The 26,447-nt window shown below is 58.1% G+C and overlaps 1 protein-coding gene across 1 annotated transcript; it reads right to left on the bottom strand.

Moving 5' to 3' along the window:
• Positions 1–17,852: 17,852 nt before the first annotated feature.
• On the bottom strand, positions 17,853–26,241 carry DHX58 (DExH-box helicase 58). Its single transcript, XM_026512820.4, has 13 exons — positions 26,019–26,241; positions 25,628–25,796; positions 25,204–25,405; positions 24,626–24,816; positions 23,791–23,907; positions 23,084–23,210; positions 22,736–22,927; positions 21,900–22,153; positions 21,230–21,379; positions 20,981–21,142; positions 20,129–20,319; positions 18,963–19,059; positions 17,853–18,661 (listed from the first exon to the last, which is right to left on the bottom strand). Exons 2-13 carry the CDS (start codon positions 25,793–25,795, stop codon positions 18,476–18,478), a joined length of 2,037 nt encoding a protein of 678 aa, XP_026368605.1. The 5' UTR covers position 25,796; positions 26,019–26,241; the 3' UTR covers positions 17,853–18,475.
• Between the last annotated feature and the right edge of the window lie 206 nt (positions 26,242–26,447).

The raw sequence follows: 26,447 nt of genomic DNA, 5'->3' as shown, positions 1-26,447 counted from the left end.
CCTGAAGGGCGCTCACGACCGGAGCGGGGCCGCATCCGGCTCCCCACGGTCCCCCGGGGCGATCCGGATTCTCGGCTCGTGGAGGTGCGTGGCGGGTGAGTCCCGGCCTGCGAGTCCCAGGGCAGCCGCCCGGCTCCCGAGCCCGCCCCCGGCCGGCCGGCGCGGAGCAGGTGCCAGGAGCCGCGGCGCTCGGAGCGGAGCGCGGGGGAGACCCCGGAAAGGAGCTGTGCAGCGGGGCTCCCCGGGAGGGCAAGCGAGGGGAGACCCAGGGGTGCTCCCTGCAAAAGGGCTGGGCCCATTGGTGAGTATCCTTACCCCCGGCCGGCCAGGCATGAATGCCCCTTGGCATCTGAGGGGCCCTAGAGCTCAGGGAAGGGAGTCCCAAAGTGGCCACCTCCCAGGGCTCCGCTGTGCTCTCCCCACCCCCTGCAAATTGCCCCTCTGTTGGAGGGAAGCTCGGAGAGAAGGAGGAAGCTGACATTCAGGGAGCACCTACTGGGTGCCAGGACGGATGGCATTCAATCCTCATAACCACTCTGCCTGGTTTGATCCCCATTTTATAGACCCAGAAACTGAAAGATTGGGGTGTTAACTAACTGGCCCGAAGTCACACAGGAAGCAAGCACCAAGAGGGAGACTGCAGACTGTTCCTAGGGTTCCTTCCCGGACATCACAGGAGACAGCCGGTGGGGGGAAAATCCACCCGTGTGCGTGGCTGGGGATTTTCCTGATTTCTCCCAGGGCATCAGCACATGGGGTCCGGCCCAGAGTGGGGGCACAGTGCAGGGGCATGAAGCCAAGCCGGGGTGGGCAGGAGGCAGGGGCTGGGGGCATGCCCTCCTGAGAGGGCTCTGCTATCTTTCTGTTAATGGAGAGGCAGTAACAGGGTAAGAAAGCGAGCTTCAAAGAAAGGGGGTAGAGATGGCTCTTGTATCCGAAGAAGATGAGTCAATGCAGCTCACCCCCACTGGGCTCAGGCGGGCCTCATGTTTACCAAGCCCTGTAAAGAGCAAGTCCCACCATGGGGAGCCCTGGCCAAGCCTCGCCCACTGGGTCAGGGCACCTGGCTGCCATTTAGTTTCACAGAACTTCTTCCTGGTCCTCGCATCCACCAACTCGCTCCTGTCTTGAGGCCTTTGCCCCTGCTGTTCCCTCGGCCTGGAATGCTCCCCTGACCTTCACAGGCTTGGTTCCTTGTGGCTCAGGCCTCAGCTCCAATGCCCCCTCCCCAGACCCCACGGTCCCAGCCCCATTATTCTTTGTTCCAGCCCCAGGCTATTTCCTTCCTGGCACATCCCCCAAGATGTCCTTCTTCTGCTTGGACACTCACCTGTCTCCTCCATGAGGACACGGCCTCTATCTCCCAGGTGTCTAAAGCCCCAGCCCAAAGCCTGATGCGTGGCTAACAGAGGCCCGATAAACGGTTGTTGAATGAATGCATGCGTTCCTTCCCACTCTAAAAGCAAATCCATATTACATTGTACACTTCAGAGGGGTGAATTGTATGCTCTGTAAGTTATATCTTAATAAAGCGATTACTATAAAAAAAAAGCCCAGGGTGGGGCACACAGTCACAGAACATGAGCGCCTCGCCGTCCGGCCTCTAACTTGATCCAGTCACACCTCTCCCGGCACAGCCCACATCCTGTGTCTGTCCGTGAGATTCACGGTGGCTCAGACTTGGAAGGGGTCTTAGAGGTCATCCCGTCCCTTTTGTAACTTGTCCCTGACAAGTTAGCCTCTGGCTTCTGCTTGCACATGCCAATGACAGGGAGCTTCCTGCCTCATAAGACAGAATATTCTATCATTGGGTGGTTCTCGGTGACAAAAGTCTCCTCAGTATGGGGGCCTGAAAGTTGCTTTCCTAGAATGCTCCTGCATGGGTCCTAGCTCCGCTCCTTGGTCGTGCGGAAGAAACGCACACCGCCTTCCGCAGCGGGCTATACGTGGCTGGTGGCTTCTTCCTAAGGGGTCTCTTCTCCCAACTAAAGAGACCCATTGCCCTCAACCCTTCGTCCCCTGACATGGCCTCCTCCTCCAGGAAGCCCCTCCTAGGTGCTCCCAGGGCACTTTGTATTGGTCCCTAACACTGTACTTTCCACGTTGCATTGAAATGTCTTCCCCAAATCCTGCCCCAGCCACCCCTCTGCACTAAGGGAGGGTCGTTCAAGGTCCTTATGCACTCCCTTCCGCCCAGGACCTTGCGTGGAGACCAACTGAGCTGAGCTAAGCAATTAGTAAAAATTTGTTTCCAGGGGTTTTATTATCCTAGTTACATCCCTCTAAACTGATTTGCCTTACAATGTCCTCCTTAGAACAGAACAAGGGAGAGAATCACTGCCCCTCAACCCTGTTTTCTAATCCTGCTGTCCCCCCCTTAACTTTCCTGCACTCTCGAGTCAGCTCTGTCCAGAACTGGGGGCCCATGGAACCCCCCCCCCAGGGCTATTTTCCCGTGATATGCTGGCAAGCTCAGCCTCCCCATCTAGTTGCCAAGAGAGCAGTTTCTTGATCTGTGAGCCCCAGACTTAGGCTCCAGCGCGCTGGCACTCCCGTCCGGCCCACAGCCTGTTGAAATCATTCAGCAGGGCCACAGGTGCCAGCTTAGAGCCGCGGCAGAAACGTGGCTTCACCTAGATACCTAGGAATAACAACCCCCTGAACTCCACCCCTGCACGCAGATAAAACGCTGTGGTTAATCGTGGGCCCTTTATATCCTATATTCTTCCCACGCCTTTATCTTCCCGTAGTCCTGAAAGGTGGTATTCCTCTCCTTACTTTGAAGATAAGGAAAGGGAGGCTCGGAGAGTTTAGTTCAACTGCCCGAGGTCACACAGCTAGAAAGGGGTGGAGTTGAAACCCATCTGGTTGACTCCAAGCCCCAGGCTCTCATTGCTCCGGGTCCTGCTGCCCCTAAAAAGGCCTTATCTCAATATGCCCAGGGACTTTTTTCCCCTCTTAACGGTGGGGATGGAGAGGAAGGAAACATGGAAAGCTTCTTCATGATAATGGGAGCTGGAGGTGCCCAGGGAGTGGTGCACGAGCTCCCTCGCCCACCTACCACTCATCCCAGGGGGGCTTCAGGCCGCAGGTTATTGCCTCCCGCCCCCACCCCACCAGAAAATGACCCTTAGTCCAAAAAAAGCCAACGAATCTCTAGTTGGGCCCCTCAGTTCTCACTGCAGCCCAGTCTCATCCCGTTACTTCCTCCTCCTCTGCCTTGTCTGTGAGGAATCCCCGGCCCCAGCACAGTGCCTGGCGCACCAAGGCAACCAATCCATGCTGCTGGGTTTGAGGAACAAGCCGCCTCTCACTGTGAGAGCCAGAAATGGATTGGGTTCCTTCCTCTGGCTGTGTGAGCTGAGGCGGGTGACTTTCCCTCTCTGAGCTTCAGTTTCCTTATCTATAAGACGGGGCCATGAATACAGAACAATAAAGCCCAGGGTAATGTGAAGTCATCCCTGCAGAGTGCCCGACATAATATGCATCCAATTCATAATACGAGCATCTTTAATGAGGTGTCAGAGTCCCCGCTTGAGAGACAGGGCACTGGGGCTCGGAGCGGGGACGGGACTTATGTAGCCCCTGGTACCAGCTTGGAATCAGCCGGGCCTGGACAGGAGCCTGGTTGTGCCTGCTCCAGGCTGAGCCCTCTTCCCGGCCCCATGTGGCCTTCGCTGAGTGCTCAGTAAATATAATTTCTACCACAAAAATATGAGATGGTTAGACTAATCATTCATAGTAATAACACCAAGAGCCCCAGCTGAAGCAAAGCCTGTAGCAAAGGGGCTCAGGCAAGGAGCCGTAGACCCCTGCCCAGCCAGCTGCTTCTCTGCTCATGGCCCCAACTGGGGCTGGGGTGTGCAGAGTCGTTCTGGGCCCCTGGGTTCCGGGAGGGTGAGAGAAGTCCCAGCCTCAGGTGGGCCTGTCCCATCCATCACTGCTCCTTTCTGTTCCGTCACCTAAAGGGCAAAATCCCTAAAGACTTGAACAAGTTCGCCATGATCCCTCCCCCAACGGGGCCGGCCTTTTGCCTCCTAAAATAGCCCAGAGCCACCATGTGCCCAGGGCGGCTCCCCACTGGTTGCAAATCCCCCTGAAATTAAATCCCCATCCTGCCCCAAGCAGGATGGCACCACCTCTTGCCCTGCTGAGCTCCAGGGCTGGCCAGGCTCCCCCCAGTGGAAACCGGGACAGTCGTCCTTCACGGTGACCGAGACATAAATCCCCAAATAATGAGACAGGCGCTCGGAACACAGAACCAGACACGGTGTTAATTGGTTCACTTCTGGGCAGGCACGATGTGGAGGCAAGAGCAGCAGGCCTCGGTTTCCCAGCCAGCAGAATGGAGCGGGGGGCTGTGATGACTTCCTGCGTCCCTTGCGGGGCTGATTTTCTGTGCCCCCTGACCGGCCTCCCACCCAGACTCACCGGCAGCTCTTTCCTACCTTCCTAGAACACTAACTTCTCAGATGTAAAAGGGAAGGATCGGGGTCCACTTGTCCAGGTCTTGAAGCAGGGAGGCCCAAATCATCCCTCCCATGATCTGGAACCATCTCCTTTCCACTAAAACCAAACCAAAAGGCTCAGTCCACCTCGGCATGCAGGAGGATGGGGGGGAGGGGGGGAGACAGGAGGGCTCAGTGGAGCTCCTCGTGTGAGGCCGGTGATGGATTCTTGGACAAGCATGAGGCCCTCAGTTTGCAGTGATCAGGGTGAGATTATCACATTAAACTTTAAAAGTCTTTGCTCAAAAAGCAGCAGCAGCAGCTGACGCCCTTGACTCCCCCAACTGCCACCATTACCCTCTCTTGGACCATGGCCAGATGAGCTCCAGATACTGGCCACTTGGGGGCTCCACGGCACGGGGCTAGAGGCAGGGGGATGGACGGAATGACCTCTCCAGGCCTGGCCTGCTTCTGAGTTGTGGTGAAATGGCAGGGGGAGAAGCGGGGGGAGAGGGGTGAGTGCTGTCTGGGGGATGTAGTTTGCAGGGCCTCAGGGGAACCCAAATAACTTGGGATCAGGCACACCTGCTCTGATTACAATTCTGCCACTTACTACCCCGAGCCTGGGAACACACCCCCTTGCTCCACACCTCAGTCTCCTCGTCTATGACATGGGGATAACAATGACAATAACTGATAATAACTCCCCTAACCCAAGGCTGACAACTGAGGAGATGAACTAAGACAACATACAGACCAACCCTGCAAGCCGCAAAGAGCCAGGGTGGTGTGAAGGATGACATTGTTAGTTACAGCAGGAGGGACAGTGATCAGACTGCAGAAAGAACTTCCTCACCGCTGTGCATTGGAAAGCAATGGGGCAAGAAGAGAGGCAAGGCACAAGGGGCTGGGTGGGACCCCCAAAACGTCACCCACGATCCCCCCTCCCACCCAGGGTGCCCATCCTCATATCCAGACAAAACCCCTCCCCTCCTGCCCGTCCCCTTGCCTCGCCAGGCTGCCAGCCTATCCCCACTCTTTCCCAGTCCAAAGCTGTATCCAACTTGTGTTTGTTGCCAACGCAACGGAAATTATTTCAACCTCCTCACCGGGCTTGGCAAAGCTGCCTGGGTTGTATAGGAGAGGCCGGAGCTGGAGGAGAGGAAGCTGGGAAGTGGGGTGCCGAGAGCAGGGTGGCCCCCTCCCCAGAATATTAGCTTCAATAGCAGCAATCAAGAAGGCAGTCAGCCTACTGGGGGGACTTCCCCATACTGCCCCATGGGAGGGAAGGGAAAGGCTGAGGGCCTAGGGGTCCTCACTGGGACCTTGGCTACCTTCCCTCTTACTTAAAGAGCTGCATTCAGAGCAGGCTGGGAAAGGCCCTGACTACCAGCCAGGATCAACCCTGCAGAAATTAAGATCTTTGCATTTTCTTGACCCACCCTTCATTTCCTGGTGCCCTCATTTAGCCAGTCTGTTCCACAGAATCCTCCCACCCCAGCCCACCCCACTGGACCTTGGGGCCCTTCCCCTTCCTCAGTATTAGAAACTGAATCCAGAAGGATGGAGGCAGGGAGAGGCTGAAAATGACCCTGAGATCCCAGGGTCACCCTGAGCAGGAGGGAGGGAGAGGGTGGGGTGGCCACGGTCCACCTTGCTGGCCAGGCAGAAGTGCCGACCACATCAAGGAGGCCTCCTCTCGAATTGGCTGGTGGGCGGAAGCACACGGCCCTCGCAGGCCATGAAGGAGGCCTTTCAAAACCAGCCGAGACGTTCCAAGAACGCCCCTGGGATGGGCTGCGTCAACATGTCCCAAGCCCCCCAGGCCCTCTCTCTGGCCCCCAGGGCTGCTCAGCGGCCTGAGCTGGGAGGCAGCGCGGGCCCAGGACAGCGACCAGGCGCAGCAGTAAGTCAGAACTTGGGCAAGTTGCTTCACCTCTGTGATCTGTAAAATGGGCCCAGCAGTATGTACGTCATGCGGTTGTTGGGAAAATTAAGGAACAACGCAGGGAGATGCCTCCCTTTGTGCTTACCACTGAGTAGGGGCTCAGTCAACTCGCGGAGTAAATGTCTGTCGGACACCAGCTACAAGCCAGGCCCTCATTCTTCACCCAGGGGACCCAGCACTGAACGGAAGTCCCGAGGGGCCGTTACGAAACTTGCAATCTGGGGGCGATGGTCACGGTCACTAAGTAGATCACCACACGAGGTCAGGGAGGGTGAGCGGCCAGGAAAGCCTCTCTCAGGAGGGGACAGTTCAGCCCAGACCTGGCTGATGTGAGGGACAGGCCTGCCTCAGGGCCCTCGACCGTGGCGACTCACTGGAATCATGGGGGCAGCTCCGAAAGTTTCTGATCGCTGGGCCCCTCCCGGGGGCTCTGATGGGACGGGGCTGGGGTGCCGTCTGGACAACGGGATTTTAAATTCTGCTCAGGTGATCCTGATGTGTAGCCAAAGGTGAGAACCCCTTGCCCTGCAGTTTTCCCAGGCGCCTGTCCACGTGAGTGGCACCTGGGTAATTGGTCCGGCATCCTGGGCTGGACCGCAACCCTCAGCATTCGGATTTGGGGGCTGGGGGAAGGCCCAGCACCAGACTTTCTCACAAGCACCTGAGTGATTCGGAAGAGCAGGCGGGTCTAGAGATGTGCCTAGGAGACGAAGTCTGAGCTCCGAGCCTGGCAGTGAGAGCCCCCCACTACTGACCCCAGCCGTGCCCCCGCGGGACCACCTGCTGCTTCGGGACACGCTGACCCATCTCTGGCCTCAGCCTGGGAGGCGCCTCCTTTCTCCCCGTCAGGTCCCGGCCATACTCCTAGGCTTATCATGGAGCCTGAAGGGCCCCGCTGCTGTGGGCTTGGGATCCGTTTCCTCACTCCCCTCGGCCCCTGGTCCAGAGCCCCTGTGCCATTGTGCCCATGCTTCCTGCCCGGCCAGACCCTGGGCTCTCGGGGGTAGGGCTGGCTTCTCCAGCCACATGCCACCGAGCCTGGCATCCCACAGGGTATGCCTCGTCCTGGTTGAAGGAATACCAAATCTACCCAGCTCTGCTGGGCACAGCTGCCCCCACAACTGTGCCGAAGACAGCAGTGTTGGGACCCGCTCTGAGAGATCCTTGCTCCATCCCTCCTCCCAGGTCTCCTCCTCTGACTCCTCTTGTGGAGTCTCTCCTATTGCACCTTTCGCCCTGCCCTAGCGGCCAGGCCCTGGGATGGGAGGAATGACACAGTTGTGTTCTCCGAAGCAGAGGTGTCCCAGAGTATACCCCTACCCCTGCTGAAGAATCAGGGTCCCCCCACTTCAGGGGCCTGGCACGGTGTCCACCTCTTTCTTTGGGGAAACGACATAGTATAGCCATAATGCCTGGGTTCGATCCTACCTCTGCCACTTCCTAACTGTGTGACCTTGGCCACCTCTGTGCCTCGGTTTCCCCATCTGTAAAATAAGAATAAGTAGTACCTCTCTTAGAGGGTCATTACGGGGGATAAATGGGCCAATAGTCATTAAGTGTTCAGCAAACACGCGCATGGCAATCACTACGCGTGTTTGTGAAATGATGTTTAAAAATACACGATTGTATGAAGGGGATGCTTTAGTTCGTCATCGAAGTGGGGCCTGGCAACGCGCCAGGTCTGGGGGCGGGGATTAAGATTCCACGTTACAGAAGCATGAGAGACTATGGACTCTGAGAAACAAACTGAGGGCCTCAGAGGGGAGGGGGTGGGGGAATGGGACAGACCGGTGATGGGTAGTAAGGAGGGCACGTATTGCATGGTGCACTGGGTGTTATACACAACTAATGAGTCATCGAGCTTTACATCGGAAACCGGGGATGTACTGTATGGTGACTAACACAATATAATAAAAAAATCATTAAAAAAAAAAAAGATTCCATTTTACAGGTGAGGAGACTGAGGATCAAGGAGGGGAAGGGACTGCCTGAGACGACACCCAAACCCCCGTGTATGACACTTCAAGCCTTCTCTCTCCCAGCACCCCCAGGCCCACCGCCCTCACTCTCCAGGCGCCTGGCCTGGCCTGGCCCAGGTGGGCTCCGTGCCCTGCACTGACAGAAGCCCCTTTGTACCCCTGCCCAGGGTCACACCCTGAGCTCAGAGCCATGGCCAGACAAGCGCCCTGTGTCTGGGTCTATTTCACTGCCAGGCCTGCGGTCGCCCTGGCCTCTCCAGCCACGTGCTCTGGCTGGGCGGATCTGAAGGCCATCCCCCACCCCTCCCAGCACCCCCCACACCCACCTCGGCAGGGTATCCCTAACCCTCCCTCAGCTGCATTCAGCCAGGAGACAGACTGGGCGGCAGCCCCAAGGAAAACACCCCATTCTTGATCTCCACCCTGTGCAAATTCCGGGTGGCCAGACTCTTAAGGCGTCTGGGGCTCCAGAGGAAGGGACAGGCAGGGGCTGAGGGGGTGGGGAATGACACGGAGGCTACTCTGGTTACCCTTTCTGTCTCCCTAATCTTTCTTCAATCTGTTGACTTCTCTTTACCACCTGGCCTGGCATAACAGCCTCTTCACGGGCCTCCCTGCCTCCACTTCTCCACCTCTCACTTTCCTGGTTTGTTCTCCATGCACCAGAAGGAGCCTTTTAAAAAGGGAAATCCGATCACACCCTTCTCTTGCCCTAAACCTCCAAAGGCTTCTCCCTCACCCCCACCTTAGGAGAATCCTTATCCCCAGCCTGGAAGATCTGGCCTCTGTTCCCCCCCCCACAAAACCCTTCTCCTCTTCCAACCCACCCTTCCTCTGGATTCCTCCCACAGATTTACTGAGATGGAAATACAATTCTCCACTGAGGAAATTACTGGTAGAGCTAACACTGCCGACGGCTAGAACCAGATACAGAAAAACTCCTCATTGACTAAAATGGACAGAAGAATCCAGTCTTGACCACAAATGTTTTTTAAAATTTAAATCTTCCAAACTCAGATGCGTTTGCTCAGTCACACAATGGCTGAGAGGAAGGTCAGCAGCCTTCAACGGATGCCGAATTGATTGATGGATCAAATCTCAACAGCAAAACGTATATGGCATTGATGTCGATGAAAATAATTCCAGTAAAATTAAAATGGGATTTTAAAAAATGGAAATATGTTTAGCTGTACCCTATAGGAAAAATGGAAAAATCAGATCGAGGAATTAAGTTGGATGAAAAGAGTTCAAACTGGAAACCACTTTCTAAAAAAGTCTTCAGGGCTGGTATGTTTTGGTTTAAAATGTTTGCATTCAAAACATCCTGGGGGTCCAAATGTCCAGGTCAAAAGATCCTGTGCCCCTCCCATGTTTTTGTACCCCTCCCTCCCCTGCATAGCATACTCCGGCCACACTGGGCTCTTTCTCTCCCTGGAGCACAGTGAGGTCCCCCTGACCTCGGAGCGTTCTCAAACCCTGTTCTTTCTGCCTGGAGCACCCTTTCCCTCCCGGCCCCCACCTCGCCTTCTCAGCGCTGATAGCGAAATGCCACCTCCACGAGCTGCCCTCCTTTAGGTAGATTTCCTTCCTGCCTCCTCGCGCTCCTTCTCCTTCACCCTGTCTTACTCCCCCCTTGAGTTCCCAGGGCAAGCCTAGCTAGTATAGTATAACACATAGTAGGTGCTCAATAAATATTTGTGGAATGAATGAATAAGTCAGTGTCACGACGGTGAGGGGCAGGGGAATGGGTTGGAGCTCACGAGGGCCCTTGGGAGAAAAAAGGGACAGGACAGAAATACACCCTTCCACCTCTATCCCCACCCCCTGCCCCCCTCACTCGTGACACCAAGTTCCAGAGGAGCCCGTTAGCAGGAGAGAAAAGAAAAGACAATGCCAGACATGCTTCTTCCCTGCCCCTTGCCCAGCTTCCCAAGACCCAGGTCCCTGTGCCAACTGGCCAGCTGCCCCCCAGCCGGGCCGCCCCCAACACCCCCTAGCTCCCACTTTTGGCTGTGGGCTAGGCTATTTGGGGAAACTTCCTGATCTCTCCTCTGGCCTCTCCACCTCCACACCTCATCCTGAAGCCCCGGAATAGCTGTCCCAGCTCAACCTAGGGACAGTCGCATTCCCAATTAGCACCCAGATGGTTGAAACCATGTCTAAAAGCTTCTCATGTCCCTCTCCCCTCAGGAAGCTGCAAACTAGGACAGCAGATCTCAGAACGAGGTCACGAGAACGCTACCTGCCTTACACTCCCTTTCCAACCCCGAGACACCCAGGTGGGACCAGGAGCCTCCACTGCAGGCCAGTGAGGACGGAGGGAATGTGGGGGAGGGTGAGATGCCGAGGGAAGTGGGTCCTTTTTGCTCAAGGGGCAGCTGTGGCCCAAGCCAGTGAGGAGGCCTGGCTGTGGGGAGTGAGGAGACCTGGTTTCAAGTCCAGACTCTGTCTCAGTAGCGATTTCGTTGCTTCTCCAGCGGCTCAGAGGGCAGGACGAGACAGTTCTGTATATACTACGGTACCACAGCCTGGGAATGGACCTTAGTGTCCCACGGAGACGGTTCCAGGACAGATCCCTAGAGGCCGCAGGCCCATTGAGCATTATTTCTCTGTTTGAGTCTCACGCTAGCCCTGACTCAAGCCTCAGCCAGAGTGGTTAGGCAGGTGCACAGACTTCTCCCACTTTCCAAGACCACACATGATGTTGTCCCTCTTCGGGAACCCCCAAAGAACACAAGGGGCCCAGTTCCCAATACCGTCTCTAGGTATTTCCCCCCTCCTAGGTGAGGGTTGGGGTGGTGAGCAGTGAGGCTCATACCGCCCCATCCTGTCCGCCCAGTGGGAGGAATCACGGATCCAGACCGGGAAGGGAGAAAAGTCTGAGGCCCGAGGATAGAGAAGAGGCAGGTGGGACCTGGGGGAAGACAGTGAGGGCGGTGGGACACGGCAGCCCGCTCTGGCCTCTTGCTGGGGCATCTGAACCGGGGCAAACTCTCCGTGGATTTGGTCCTCTCCCCACCCGAGGAAACCTTAGTCAAAAAAACAAACAGCCAACACAGCCGCTCCTATGCGAGAGGCCAGGGCAGTGAGGAGAGGCCGGCTGAGATGGGGACCTGGGGAGAGGACAGGGAGGCAGAGCAGGCCCTCGCCCTGGGCCGGTTGGTGGAAGTGTTTGGAACAGGGCGGGGAGTGCGCTGGGGGGTTGGAGCAGGAAGCTGGGGCCTGGGGTGGGTGCGTTGAGCTTGGCTGCTTCGAGGAAAAGTGGCAAGTCAGACCCACTCTGGCGAGTGCCTCTTCTGAGGAAGACTCCAAGTTCCCAACACCCTTCCTTCAGCTCAGGGTCAATCGGATCAACCAGACAGACAAAGAGCTCTCTTCCTGGTCCCTCGGAACCCCCAGCCCTGTTCCCAGGCCATGACCCTGGGCCTTGTGGCTGAAGAGGAAGTCTGGAGCCAAAGCCCCCAAGTTCTGAAGTTCTCGACAGAGGAGCTGGGGAAGGTGGGCTGACATCTGTCCTCTCCAGAACCTGATACACTCAGAGACATGTGGCCATCCCGCTCCTCTGAGACCCCTCACGAGAGTAAGACAGACGGACATCAGACAGACACACACCCAGACTTAGAGGCGGAGAGGGAGAGAGGTAAAGACAGAAAGACGAACTCGAGAGACGCCACACAGCTGGAGACACAGAGCTGAGACGAGGAGAGAGCCTGAGAGGAGGTGACAGAGACCGAGGGGCAGAGACACACAGAAAAAGAAAGGGACTTAGAAAGAGAGGGAGACACTCATACAGAGAAAAAGAGAGAGAGACACACACACACAGAGAAGGAGAGATGGACCCAGAGACGGGGAGAGACGAGGGACAGATGGAAACGACAGGCAGAGGCGCAGGGGAAGGACCGAGCAGGGGACACAGGGACAGATGCGCACTTGCAAGCTGAGAGGCAGAAAGAGGCTCACAGAGCTACGCAGGGACAGACTGACTGAGAGACTCAGGGCCTGGGGACACTCCGGACAGACTTGGGGGGGGCGACATGCCGAATGACAAATCCAATGGGGTTTGCAGGGAGTCCCAGGAGGGCACTGCTGCTGTCTTCTGTCCCCAACGCTGTTTGAAGGGCTGCAGGCGTCTGGCCCCCAGCCACCCCCGAGGAAGCCAACCCTTGGCCACGGGCACTGGCAGGTCACCCAAGGTGAATGAAAAGTCACTGATCGGGGAGGGTGACACTGTGGCTGTGGGGGAGGCACGCGGGTGGCCCAGGTACACGTGTCAGCGTGGGCCTGCAGGGGTCCCATCCCTGACGTTGCACTCGGAGCCGTGTTTAGGGGTGTGCAAGTGCATACAGCACCATCTGCGAGCTCACGCGGGGGGACACGTGTGCCTGGCTGTGCGAGAGTGTCTGGGGGTGAGTGTGCCTGCGTCCCGCTCCATCAAGTCCTCCCCGGCGCCAACGAGGCCAAGGTGGCAGGTCTGGTCCTCAAAGAGCCCAATCACAGTCAATGAGCGTCAGAGACGGCCACAAAAAGGCCGTGAGTCTCTCTCCTCTGAACAGACGGCGTGCCCAGGTGCCACAGGGCACTCAATTGGAGTGGAGACCAGTGTGCCATTCATTCCCGCCGGGGATGACTCCCGCTGCCTGGCCAGCTGGCCCCCACACTCTCCTCCAGCCAAAGCCCAAGATCCAAACTTACAGGAGGACCCACGTTACAGACCCACGGCCCCTCCTGGCTGCAGGCGCCTCTCTCTCTGAGAAGGGCAGCAGGAGGGGTGGGGGAATCCGGCCCTGACCTCCCCCCCCAGTCTCACAGCCCTCCCCACTGCTGCGGCAGCTCCGCTGAGCTCCTGGGGCCCAGAAAGCGCCCACACCCTCCCCATGTCAGGAGATAAGCGACTCTCTTCCTCTCATCCATTCCCTCTTAAGCATCACAGGACATTTGAAAAAACTGTCCCAATTTTGGGGTGGAGAATGAGGTCAGCAAGCCCAAGTGGGGACTGCTTGTTAGTGACAGCTGACAGTCTCCATTTCACCTTGAAGCTCCTTCCTGGTCCGGGGGGCGTGTCCTAAGCCCAGTTTTACAGGGGTGCTGCTCAACTGGGGGACCGAGTGAGCAGGAAGAGAATTCACCAAATAGCAGCGTCACTCACGGGTGCCGCCAGGCCCACCCCTCACATTTGCAGGGCCGGGGGCAAGAGAAGGAGTGGGCGCCCATTTAAAAGTTAGAAACCAAGCCACACACTCTTAATTAAAATATGTTCTAACCTCCCATCTTGACAAGGACACTCTCATACCAGCCTGGAAGACCAGGTGCCAATGTAGATTTCTCTGACTCCGCGGAGTTTTGCGGGAGAACGACGCCATGTGGGGAGAGCTCTGTTCTGCACCGCAAGGGACTCTGATGCCTGCTGTGGCAGCCCAGCCTCACATCCCGGCTCCGTCCTCATGCCTGGCAAACAGCTGCCCCTGAGCCCTCATCAGTGGCCACTCAGGTTTAGGGAAGCACCCACCAGCAGCATAACCTGCGTTGAGAACAGGCCCAGGGCAGAGGCTTGCATGGGCTAGCAGCAAGCTGGTGACCATTGGGGCAGGGACCTCCAGAGTCACAGATCTGGGAATGAGCGGAGCCCTTGAAATCACCCAGCGGGGACACGGGCACTCCCTCCCCGGCCCAGGTTTAAGGGTGATTACTAGACCCAGCCTTCCCCAGCAGCCTCCAGAGCTCGGGCCAGGGACTGAAGCTGTCTTTCCATTGGAGGACAGCTTGGACAATCCCCAAACAGGACTTTCAGTCGCTTGTATTATTTATCTTCCTGGAAAAACTTAGTGCGGCTTGATCCCAACTTGGGGATTTCTGGAGGTGGGGAGGGCAGGGAGGCAATGACAAACGGGCATTTTTTTTTTCAGTTGGGTCCTTAAACTACTGTTCCCTTTTTTTTTTTTTTTTAAGATTTTATTTATTTATTTGACAGGGACAGCCAGCAGAGAGGGAACACAAGCAGGGGGAGTGGGAGAGGAAGAAGCAGGCTCCTAGCGGAGGAGCCTGATGTGTGGCTCGATCCCAGAACGCTGGGATCACACCCTGAGCCGAAGGCAGATGCTTAATGACTGCACCACCCAGGCGCCCCTAAACTACTCTGTTCCCTTAAGGCATAGCCCCAAGTAGGCTCCTGCTGCCACTGGCCCCTGCCCTGTCGGGGCCCCCCTCTTCACCCTGGGCAGCTAAAAGAGAAGGAGAGGGGCCCTGGGCAGCCCAGATGGGTCCAGCTGAGATCCAGGGACCAGCAGGGCGCAGGGGCTGGAGGGGTGGCAGTGGTGAAGGGCATTGCTCTCTCGGGCCAAGTTTAAAAAAAAACTTCCATCCCCCCTGCACCCCCCCCCCCCCCCGCCCTGTCCCGCAGACCGGCTTTGCTGTCCTACACTCGAGGGGACACTTATACTTGTTGAGCTCTCACCAGGCGCCAGGCACTATGCTAAGCGCTCTCCAGGCGTATTCTCATTTAATCCTTCAGGCCACCCTATGAGGTGGGTTCTATTATTATCCCCATTTTACAGGTGGGAGAGCAAATTCAGAGGTTAAGTAACTAGCCCGAGGTCACACAGTAGGCACAGGTGATAGCACTCAAGTCTAACTGACCACAACAACCCTACTTTTCCCACTGCCTTCCAGAAGCAAGTGGGCACAGAAGCAGAAGGGATGAAAGTCAGATATGAGAAAGAACTTCCTGACGATGATAGTTTATGTGGTGGAAGGAGACACCGGAATGGGGAACTAGACATACACAGGAAGCCCTTCTACCTGCATTGGAGCTCCAATTGTCCCTGGGCTTGTGACGATCTCTAGAAGGTCTGTGGGGTCCTGGCTGCATCCAGAGGATAGCATCCTGACCTCCTTTTTTTCTACAGTCTGGGGTCGTCTGCTCTACCCCAGCCCAGCACCAAGGCCCAAAGTCTGACTCTCCCTTGTAGCTCAGAGCTCTGAGCATGATATCTGAGCTGTCAGCCCCAGACCACCTCTTCCAGGGAGCCTTCCTTGAGTACTGGGAGGCACGACCCCTTTCCTACAACCCAAACCCCAACACAGAGCATACAAATGCACCCCCGTCTGCAGTCAGGCTCCGTTCGGTGATCACTTTCTCCACCTGGCTCTGGGACATGAGCACGGTACAGATCTAGGCGGTCCCCAGGCTCTCTGGGCTCCCCAGACCATCTGGATGATCCCCGGCTCCCTCATCCCCCTCACCCATGCTGTTCTGTACCCAGGTGTAACAAATGATGTGGGTGCCCTGGGCTTACCGGAAAACCCAGGTCCCAGCTCAGCTATGCACTCTTACCTCATTTACCCACAGAACAGACGCTGTTTGGGCCACCCCATCGCTCTCTAAGGGTGGGGAGAGGATGCTGCACTTGGATGAGGCCCAGGGCACCCGGAGTCAGTGAGCGGGTCCTCACCTGGAGCCCTGCAGTCACTACCCCCACCCTGCTCTCCTCCAGAAAGCTGCGTGCCTAATGCCCGGCTCTGTCTCTTCTCATCCCTCAGAGCCCACCCCAGCATCGGGGATAACCAGCCCGAAGCCTCTAAACTTCTCCAGAGTTTAGTCCCATCCGCTAGATGCCCAGGGTCCGTGCGCAGAGCCAAAGGGCTGTCCTCACTGTCCCTTGGAGTCCCCCAGTTTTGAGACCAAGGCACAGGACAGGTGGAGGGGGCTGCCTTGTTCTCCCCGCGTTGCCCTCGAGGTCCTCAGCGTGGACCAGCCCGCGTCGCTGACTTACCTGCAGGGCAGAAACGGAGCCCGCCGCGGCCACCTGCTCTCGCTGCGCTCCGGAGCGCGGCGGCTCCGGGCTGGCCGGGGGAGGGGGCGGGGCCCTGGAGGGGCGGGGCCCGGGAGGGGGAGCCGCGGCCCAGCCCCTCCCTGAGTCGCGGTCGGGTCCGGTGGGCGGGTTCGTTCAGGTGGGCAGAAAGCGAGGAGAGCTTCTGGGCCACTAGGGAGGGTCTGGAGCTCTGGCTTTTTGAGGGCTGCAAAGGTAGGATGACTGACTGCGTCCTGAGGACCCCAAGAAATCCCCTACTTCGTCCAGTCTAGCCCACATGGCCCGGAGGCCTTGGCTCCCCATGAAGACTCTTCACCAGAAAAAGCAAGCCTAGGAACCTCTCGTGGCCTGAGTTCCGCCTTCCATCCTAGTTCAAGAACACTCTCCCAGCCTGGCAAGGTGGGTGCGAGATGGGTCACCCGCTCTAAAGTCAGGGTCCTCCATCCAGGAGTCAGCTGTGTAGGTGTCCAGGCCACTGAGGGGGCCACTAGGTGCCCAGGTCGTCTTTACCCTCCATCCATCTCTCCCTGCAACACTACCCCCTGCCCCCAACGCCAGCTTGGGCCCCTCAGCTGTCACCGTTTAGCCCTGGAATGACAGGCGTCCAGACTCCGTGCTCCCAGCCACATTCACGGCCATTGAGCTTAGCACCCCTGGGCCCCTGCCCCCCTCCCTCTGCCCCCAGTCGCTAATTTTATTGACCTGTAAAAGGCACGTTGCTGGCAGGGGAGATAACTGAAGGCGAAGGGGGAACGGATGGGCAGAAGACAGGCCCTCGGAGGCGGAGATGTGACAGCAGGGAGAAGGGTGATTCCTGGAACCAAGGCCAAGGGACACCTGAGATTGGGAGGAAGACAGGCCCTGGAAAAGCGGTACCCTCTGAGGCAATGGAGACCAGAGAGACTGGAACTGGAATTTCAGCCTCCATTAGACAAGAGACAGACTGGAGAAAGAAGGTGCTGGGGAAAAGAGAGGGCTTCATTTCCCCCGTCTACCCCTTAGGCAGGACCAAGGATGTAGCAGTGGGAAGGGGGTTAGATGGCGGGAAGGACCGCCATCCTGCTCTCAGATCTCTGCCCTAGCCCCCTCCCTTCCTCTTGAAGGTGACTCCTGCCTGCTGGGCCTCTTACTACAGAAATAGCCCTTTCCCTGAAGAATCAACCTAGATCTTGCCTCTCTTTCTCTTTCTTTCTTTCTTGTTAAAATGAGAACAGAAAATTTAGGCCTTTACAGCTTCCCCCACTCCCATGCTTACCTGAGCACCACCCCTCAGGTCCTGGATCTCAGCCTCTCCCCAGCCCAGGGAAGTGACCTGGGGTTAGGGGAGGATGGAGGGGGGCTGCTGGGGTTGGAGCCTCTAAAGAGGTGGGGGGGGGGCTTCACATCTGGATGGCTCTCAAATTTAGACTTGTGATGCCTTCTCCAAATAAGGTTACAGGAGAGCCATAAAGAGGGGTGGTTAAAAAACAAAACAACATTAAAAATATACCACGAAGCAGATCAGGGGAGTGGTTACTTGGGAAGGAGGAAACTTTTGAGGGTGATGCCTGTGTTCACTGTCTTGAGTGTGGAGGGTAGGTTAAAATTTATCAAACTGTATGCTATAAATATGTACAGTGTATTTTATGTCCATTATACCTCAACAGATCTATGTTTAACATACCGCATCTTTTTTTTTTTTAAGGTTTTATTTATTTGAGGGCGAGACAGAGATAGCGAGAGAGCGGGGGAACAGAGGGAGAAGCAGGCTCCCTGCTGAGCAGACAGCCCTATGCAGGGCTAGATCCCAGGACCCTAAGTCATGACCTGACTTGAAGGGAGATGCTTAACGAACTGAGCCACCCAGGCGCCCCACCACAACTTTTCTACAGCAATTTTCTACTAGTTTATTTTCAATCTATGAGGAGCCTCAAAAATAGAAAGAAAGGAATGTCAAGGGACCAAGGGAAACAGTGTTGATTGCTAGTAGAGTGTGGCCAGCTTCCCGCCTCAGTTTCCCTCCCAATTCCCCAACCCCTCCCTCCATCTAGTGCATTTGAGCGTCTGTGGGTGTAAGTTAGGGGGCCCTGGGGCCGAGCTGTGGCCCCCGAGCTGCTTCCTCAGCGTGGGAGTCTGAGCCAGCCGGGGTGCCCCAGGTTCGTCTGTGGCTGGTCCGCATGCCCCCCCCGCCCCGCCCGCAGATGATTCAGACGGGAGGGGCTTGGACCCAGGCACCCCCTCTCCCAAGACAGCGGTTGCCGCGGGTTCTCCTGCCCCCTGCAGCCTGAGGCGGGCACTGCAGTGACAAGGCGCTCAGTCCAGGGAGAGGTCGGCCAGGTTCTGGGCACAGTGCTGCAGGTAGTCAAAGTCAGGCACCGGAAAGGGCACGCGGGACCACTTCTTGGCCTGGACTCTCCCTCGGGGTGTTTCCAGAAGCATGCTGCGGACTTTGAGCGCCGGCAGCTTCACCGACTTGTAGACCATCTGCAGACCCCAGGCCTGACGGTGGAACGGAGGAGGCTGGGTTAAAGGATCACTGTCCTCAGACTGGGCTTCTCTCCTCAAGGTGGGGGATCCTTGAATGCAGGGCCTGTGTCTCCCACCTCAGAGCTGCCTCCCCGATCACGCCGTGGGTTCCCTAAGACAGCGGGTCGAGCTCTCTCCTCCGACTGGGGGCTCCTGGGGCAGAGCTGCTTCCCCCATCGCCGGGAGGGTGTCCTGATGACAGAAGGCTGGGCCTCCTCTCTCAGACTGGGGACTTCTGAAGACTGGAGTTAAGGGCCATGGCCCCTACACTTACCTCCCCACAGTTCCTGCAGTGAATGGTACCCCCAGGCCTCCAGTCCTTGAAGATTCTGTCAATGACCACAGCTGCCCGGGAGACACTGTAGTAGATCCTGGAGAGGAAGGGGAGTCAGTCCTCACGACCCCATCACCTCCGAGCTCACGCCCTCCTGCCTGCTTGGCCTCTACCTGGGCCTCGGGCTCTTCTGCCTGCCAAGAGGCACAGAGACTTCCCAGAGCCACGAGATCCGCCCTCCACTAAGCTCTGCCTGTGCGGCCTCACGGCGTGTCCTCTGCTCACGTTCAGGCCTCAGCACTGCCCACCTGGATGATTCTAACCGTCCCCCAGCTGATCTCCAGTCTCCTCCCTCCCACCCCATTCCATCCTCCCTCCCAACCCACACCATCCTTCCGCCAGCTGCAGGGTGATCATCTAAAAATGTAAATCTGACCTTGACGCTCCCTTGCTCAAAATCCACCCAAGACTCCTCACTGCTTATGGAACAAAGGCCAGACTCTCAGGCCGGACCTTCGCGGCTCCCCACGGGCCAGCCTGTCTTCTTCAGAGTCTCATCCTTCACAGTCCTTCCCACGCAAGCCAACCCGAGGCTGTGCTGGCATGTCATCCCCGCCTGGGCTCATCCCACCTTCCAGCCCCATCCATCGGGCAAGACCTAGCTGGAGTGCTGCCTCCGTAAATGAGAGAACCTGGTGTGCAGGTCCTCGGCCCAGCGGCTCCCTAATAAATACTTAATGGATGGATGGATGGACGGAGGGGGTGAGCTTACCCTCTAGGGGACAGGATAAGAGGATGGCTCAGGGACAACCAGCCCCTCTGTCTTCAGAGTAAGTGGGACCGGTTGGGGGGGTGGGGAGCCCAGTTCGTGGCCTCTCAGGATTTGGTGTCCTGAACTCCAGCTCTTGCTTAACCACACAGTGGCTGTGGGAGCCTGGACAAGTCATTTTGCCTCTCTGAGCCTCTGTTTGCTCACCTGCTAAATGGGGTGGTGATAAAACCGGTCTAACCAAACTCTTGAAAACACAGACTGGGTACTCGGTACTCATCAAGAATGTGGTGTCAGCTCCCCAGCCCTCAGAGCCCGGTCTGGATGGGAGGAGTTCTTGGTCCCCCATCATGCCCCTCCCTCCCTCTCATCCTGCCAGCCCCTTCCCCAGTCTCACGAGAAGTTGGGGTTCACGTTGACATGGTGGGCATCCTCCACCTTCCGCAGGTCGCTCCCGTGGCCCACGGCCACCATGCAGTTGACGCAGAGGAGCTGCACCTGGTCCGCTGAGAACTGCTGTCGCTGATTCTCCCGCTGGGCTGCCCGGGCCGCCCGCTTGACCAGGGCTGCTCGCTGCAGATCCCGGATCTGGAGTCAGAGCAGACACCGGGCAGAGCTGGGGCCACACAGGCCTGACCCCTGGAATGTGCTCAAGGTCTAAGGGCTCCCAAAGACCTCAGATCATTAGGACCCAGAAGGGACTTCCCTCGACCCTCCCTGGAGCTTCTAGAAGCAGCTCTGTGGAGAAATAATACAGAGCAGAGGCAATGCTGGGAGCAGGGCGAGCTTGGTTGCCGAGTCTCTGCCTCCTCTCTGGAGGATTCTGCGCAAAGCTGCTCCTTTGAATCTAACATGGGGCATCGCTAGGAATTATGCTGGGATAACGGGTACACAGGGACCGTCCTGGGTGAGGCTGGACGAAGGCGCCCCTGCCTCAGGGGAAATCGATTTAAGTCCTGCTTCTGGGCTTACTTTGTGTCTTTGCTTGTTCCCCCTGCCTGGTGCTGGAAGCCTGGTGAGGCAGCTCACAGATACACAAGGTATTTGGTGACGAGGCATTCTGGAGAAGAGCCACTGCCTTCCCAGGCAGCCCCACCCTTGGCTGCTACCCTTCCTTCAAACCTTCCCAGGTGGGCCACGTTAGCCCGCAGAGAAAGGGGGAGCAGGGGTGTGTGTGTGCAGCCAGAGACCTCCCAGGCAGAGCGTCCTTAGCCCCCCGGCCCACACGGCGTGCAGGGTGCACGCAGACCTTGGCCTGGTACTCGGCCTGGTCCATCTTCTGCACGGCAGCCACGGCCCGCTCCATCAACGTCTCCAGCGCCTCGTTGGTCAGCTCCCGCCGCAGCTCCCGACTGCCTTGGTTCGCCACGAATGAGTATATACTCTGACCAGCCCGGGCACGGCCCCTGGCCTGAGGAAGGAGATAGGGAGGGGCGTGAGTGGGCCTGGGGTCCCACAAGGACCTTCGAGGGCTGTTGGCGACACAGGGTCCGCGCACCTGGACCATGGAGATCTCGTTGGTCAGGAGCCCATAGCGCACCACCACGTTGCACTGGGGGATGTCCAGTCCCTCTTCGGCCACACTTGTGGCCACCAGGAGGTTCAGGGTGCCGACACGGAACTTCCGGATCACTTCTTGCTGGTCTCTCTGGGGTGGGGGAAGAGAAAGTGGATGGTACACCAAGTGGGTGGGTTGCCTGCCCTCCCGCCGGCCCAGCCTCACCTGGTTCAACAAGTTTGGCCCCTTTGGCCCATTTTCCTAGGGAGCCTGAGTCTCCACCGCTACCTCCAGGATCTTGCCCGTCTTGCCAGGTGACCGACCACCTAACCCCTAGCTTCCCTACAGATTCTCAAGGGCCCCCACCTGTCCACGCTAGGCAGTCTCAGGACCTATTCTCCAGCAACAGGCCCCAGTCCTCTGATGCTCTGTCCCGAAAACATCACTTACCTCTCCCCTACAGATCCCCCAAGCTTCAGCCTCTCTGCCCACAGGGACCCCCAGACTAGGAAAACCTTCAGTATTGGGGATCTCAGTGTCTGCTTCTCTCCCCCAGTTCTCTGCCCTCTGCCTGGGGAAATCAGTCCCCAGAGCTCTACCAAGACTATCCCCACCCTTTCTCCCCTAGGGACCCCCGCCCCGGCCCAGCTCCTGTCCTCAAAGCCCACACCTGGGTCATATGGGTGTTCTGGCTGCTGGTCCCTGCCCCGATCAGCAGGTCAGCCCTGATGTCCATGGTCTGCAGGCCCGGCTGCTGCCGGAGCCAGAGCAGGAGGGAGTGAGTGCTCTGGCGGGTTTGAGTGAAGATGATGCCCCGGGGGCTGTCGCTGCTCCCGAACTGCTCCCGCAGGATCTGTTCTAACATCTCCAGTTTGGGGTTCTCTGGGCTGCATGTTGCCAGGTGGGCCAGCTCATTCTTGTAATCTTGCAGAAAAGCCCAAAACAGAGACACAGGACTCAGGTCTGGAGGTGCGCAGGGCGTGCACGGGAGAGGGTGTGGTTCACAGGGACAGGATTGCCGGGGTAGACGGACCCTGAGGATATCTGCTCCTGATGCCCCCTGAACGGCACCAAGAGAACATTCAAGGACTCGCTCTGCCCACCCAGCCAGCCTGACACCAGGGGCCTACAGTACAGAATTCTTTGCAGACATACCTCTGACTTCTGCTCCCCAGAATGAACTCAACCTCAAATCTCTTCACAAAGATCCTCGCCCCGCCCCTCGGGCTTGCTGAGGCCTCTGGCCTTAAATGTCCCGCTCTGACCACCTCACTTTCCCAGGTTAAAGGTACCACACACCCTAGACTTTCGAGGGACAGTCCCCCAACTAAATGAATTAGTTTTCATGTCTATACAAACCTTCACAAATGAGGGCATATATCTTTTGTCCTATCCACGGCCTTGACTCTCAGTGAGAAAAACAGGGCCCCAGCACCCTCGGGGGGGCCCCTTCCCAGCCTGCGTCGGCGCCCGTTCCCTGTCTAGTCCAGTTGCCACGAGCCTCACCATCGAACAGCGCCAGCAGCCAGCGCTCGGCCTGCAGGACCTGGGTCTTGGTGGTGCGCTCCCTGTCGTAGAAATCCCGCAGCGAGTCCAGGGCGTCCACAGCACGGACCGTGTCGTGGACCAGCAGCGCGTCATTGTAGCGCCGCAAGTGGAGAGCATACACGCGGCGCTGCTGGAGGCCGGCCTCGGCCGCTGCGGACCGGCGGGGGAGCAGGGTCTGAGCCGCCACGCGCCTCCAGGCCTCCTCCCGCCCAGACTCCACCCCCCGAGGCTGAGCTCCGCCCCTAAAGCCTCCACCGAGGCAGGTCCCGGCCTCCTGGCCCTCGGCGCGCGGACGGCCCCTCTCACCAGCCTGGCTCAGCTCCACCACTTGCTGCTCATAATTCTGCGTCCCGTAGTCCTGGCTCAACTCGAGCATCTCCAGACGGTCGTGGATTCGGTCCATGATCTTCTTCAGTGTGTCCCCAAACGGGTCCTGGATGGGAAGAGGCCGTGAAGGGATTCCCATGCACATGGGAATGGGGGGCAATGAGCCCCCGGTGGGGGCGCTGATTTCCGCTTGAAGCCGCAGGGCTCCTGCTGCCACGTCGGTGTTTGAGAAGAGGGAGCTCCAGGGAGAAGCATACTGGGATGTGAAGGAGTCCCGGCTGGAGGCTGAGGTGGGGTTCCTGCACCTGGCTCCTGCTCTGCCTCCACCTGCTACGTGCCCTTGACCTCTGGCCTGAGCACAGCGATGTCTAAGACCTTGTACAGCCCTGTCACAGCAGACGCCAGAGTGTGCACCGCAGGACAGCCTCAGCACCAAGGGCCCGACTGTACGGTTTGCAAAGCACTCCACAGGGTTTCTACAGGTGCCGGCAGAGGCATCGGAGTCAAACCAAACAGCAGGCTGTGGCCTCGAGCTGTACCTTCCCCATTTCACAGAATGGAGAAATAGAGGCTCAGATAAATAAGCAAGTAACCGGAAGTCACAGAGCTCGTGGGGGTGGAGTCAGGGCTCGAAGCCAGGTGCCCTAACTTCACATCAGACCCCGCCCCCCTCGCATTCCACTCACGCGGCTGCGCCTGTGGCAGAGGTTATACTGTTTGCAGGGCTGAGGGCTGTGCTCCTGCAGGTGGCGGCGGTAGGTCTGCGGTGACATGATGCGCCACGTGTCCAGGTTGGCACAGAGCTGGGGCAAGAGAAAGGGGTTCACTCAGATGGGGGAGAGTCCTGTGAGGACAATGGGCCGAACTCTGAGACAGGATAGTCCCAGCTGCCACAGAGCAGGGCCACTGGAAGTGGGGATCCATTTACTCCACAAATATTTATTGCTCGCCCTCTCTGTGCCCAGGGCTGTTGTCGGTAGTGGGACTACAGACGGTCTTATTGTCAAGCTGGGGAGACAGAGGATAAACCAGCAAAGAATAACAGAATGGGAGGGTTTCAGATAGTATTGAGCTCGGAAGAGAATAAAATTGGATGACGGGACGTGACACAGTGCAGTGGGGGTGATCAGGGAAGACTGAGAGGAGGTGACATTTAAGCTGTTCCCTGAATGATAAGAAGGAGCCAGACAGGTCAAGTGAGGGGGGAAGGGCATTCAGGGCAAAAGGGATGGTGAGCACAAAGGTCCTGAGAAGGACCTGATATGCTCAAGATCCAGAGAGAAGGCTGGTGGAGTAGGAGTGAGGGGAGGATGCGGGAAGTAAGGCTGGAGAGGTAGGCAGGGCCCTGTCCCATGGAACAGAGCGACAGTAGAGAGAACAGAGGCTAATCTAAGCGCAGTAAGAAGCCACCCGAGGCCAGAGCTTAGTGCCTGGGAGGACCTCGGGGGGGGGGGGGCTGCTGGGCATGCGGCAGGCCAGGGGGGGCTCTGGTGGGGGCAGGGTCACAAGGGCCAAGCTGACCTGCAGGATGTGGTCAACAGCCCCCTCGAGCGTGGAGGCCCCGCCAGTGCCTGGGGAGGCTGTGAGACCCAGCACCTGGGGCAGGGGCCGTGTCCTCTGGAGTTTATGCTCTAGGTACCGGCTCAGGATGACGTTGTAGACGGTGTCTTTGTGCGTGTGGTGACACTCGTCCACCACGAGCAGGGAGAAGGCTGGGGACACATGGGCAAGGCTGTGACCTACATTTGCAAAGCCCTTCCTCCCCCATAAGTTTTTCTGCATGTAGCCCCCCCAGGTCAGCTCACTCCTTCCTCCTTTTACAACTTGCAGCCAGGCTCCAGAGAGCAGCCTCGGCCGGGGTGACTTACCTCCATTTGACAGATTAGTCAACTGAGGCTCAGCGGTGCTGGTTGGGGGGACTTGCCCAAGATCCTGCACTATAGCTAGGCCTACTCTACGAGGCTGTAGGCCAGGGTTTGGTGAATGGGGACCCCCTCACTCCCACAGAATGTCCCAACAGCTTCACGAGAAGGGGTGCCCCGGGGGCGGCCGGGAGGGGCCTCAGGTGCAGCCTCTCTGCCCTGGCTCCCAGCCCTCACCGTGGAGCTCCACGTGCTCCTCCTCCTCGGGGCTGGCCAGCGCCAGCTGTAGCAGCTCCGCTGTGCAGATGATCAGGTCATGGCTCCGGGCCAGGTGGCCAAAGCCAGCTCGTGGCCCCATGTCCCCGCTCAGGGTTGTAATGGCCCAGCGATTGTCCAGCATGCGGCTGAACTCCTCACAATGCTGGCTCACCAGGTGCACCTGCGGATGGAGAATGAGGTGGGGAGACGAAGCTGGCCTGGGGGCAAGGGGGATGGGGAGGAGGCAAGGTGACCCCCGCCCCCCCCAGGACTTGGCTGGGGACAGGAATGGGAGAAAAGGCAGGTGAGCTCAGAGACGGCCACAGCAGCCCCGGAGTTCTGGAAGGTTTGGGGAGACATCTGAGGAGCTGAGACCCCACCGAGGGGAGTGGGGGCTACTCACCCTGTTGACCAGTACAACCACCTTGGCTCTGTCCACAGTCTCGAGATGCCTCTTGGCTACATAAGCAGCCGCCCGCGTCTTCCCCGCCCCCGTGGGCAGCCACATGATGATATTCTTGCCCTCCAGGGCAGGCATGATCACCTCCCACTGGTAGGGTCGCAGCTCCATTCTGAGAACGGAAGGAGGGTCAGACCCCTGACCCACCTGGCCCCTTCCCAAGCCCGGCCCCCGCCCCACTCCTGTCGAGCCCAGTCTTGTGCGGAGACCTCCCCATCCCGCGTGAGGGAGGTGAGGCAGGGCCCAGATGGGATCGACGAGGAACCCCATCTAGCCCAGACAGGAGGCGGGCATACCACAAACTACACCTGGCTTCCCCCCTGCCCGTTCTTACCTACAACACCCGCCGAGAAGTGCGGAGCTGCCGCCCAAGCGCCCAGGGCACCCGCTTAGCTTAGCCCGGTGCCACAGAGCTGCACTGAAATTGAAAACAGAAACTGAAACTGAGGGAGGAGCCAACGCCGGCAGAGCTCAACCTTAAGAATCTCCCTTCCCCTTCTCCCCTCCCTGTCCCCCTCCGCCAGAAAAGCTGCTGGAAAGCACCTTTTCACTCCTCCGGCGTCCTGCTGGCCCCTCCCCCAAGAGCGGCATCTTGGCCACCCCGCCCCGCCTCCACTCCTTTTGAGCCAGCTGTACCAGGTCCACCCAGGGCAAGGCGGCCAGGTGGAGACTGGGACCCCTGCAGCCCCCACACCTGGACCAGAGCAGCCAGGAGTGGGGAGAAGTGGGGGCTGCAGCTGGGCACATGCCATCACCTGAGGAG

This window comes from Ursus arctos, unplaced genomic scaffold (assembly GCF_023065955.2).
Source record: "Ursus arctos isolate Adak ecotype North America unplaced genomic scaffold, UrsArc2.0 scaffold_24, whole genome shotgun sequence".
NCBI classification, from domain to species: Eukaryota; Metazoa; Chordata; class Mammalia; order Carnivora; family Ursidae; genus Ursus; species Ursus arctos.
This window is presented reverse-complemented; position numbering and strand designations above follow the sequence as displayed.

Excerpts from the sequence above, each read along its gene's own strand:
- DHX58 (XM_026512820.4), bottom strand. The coding sequence starts at position 25,795 with ATGGAGCTGCGACCCTACCAGTGGGAGGTGATCATGCCTGCCCTGGAG. Across the intron at positions 22,928-23,083 it reads GGTGGAGCTGAGCCAGGCTG|CGGCCGAGGCCGGCCTCCAG; the intron begins GTGAGAGGGGCC and ends GCCGGTCCGCAG. Across the intron at positions 18,662-18,962 it reads ACTGCAGGAACTGTGGGGAG|GCCTGGGGTCTGCAGATGGT; the intron begins GTAAGTGTAGGG and ends TTCCACCGTCAG.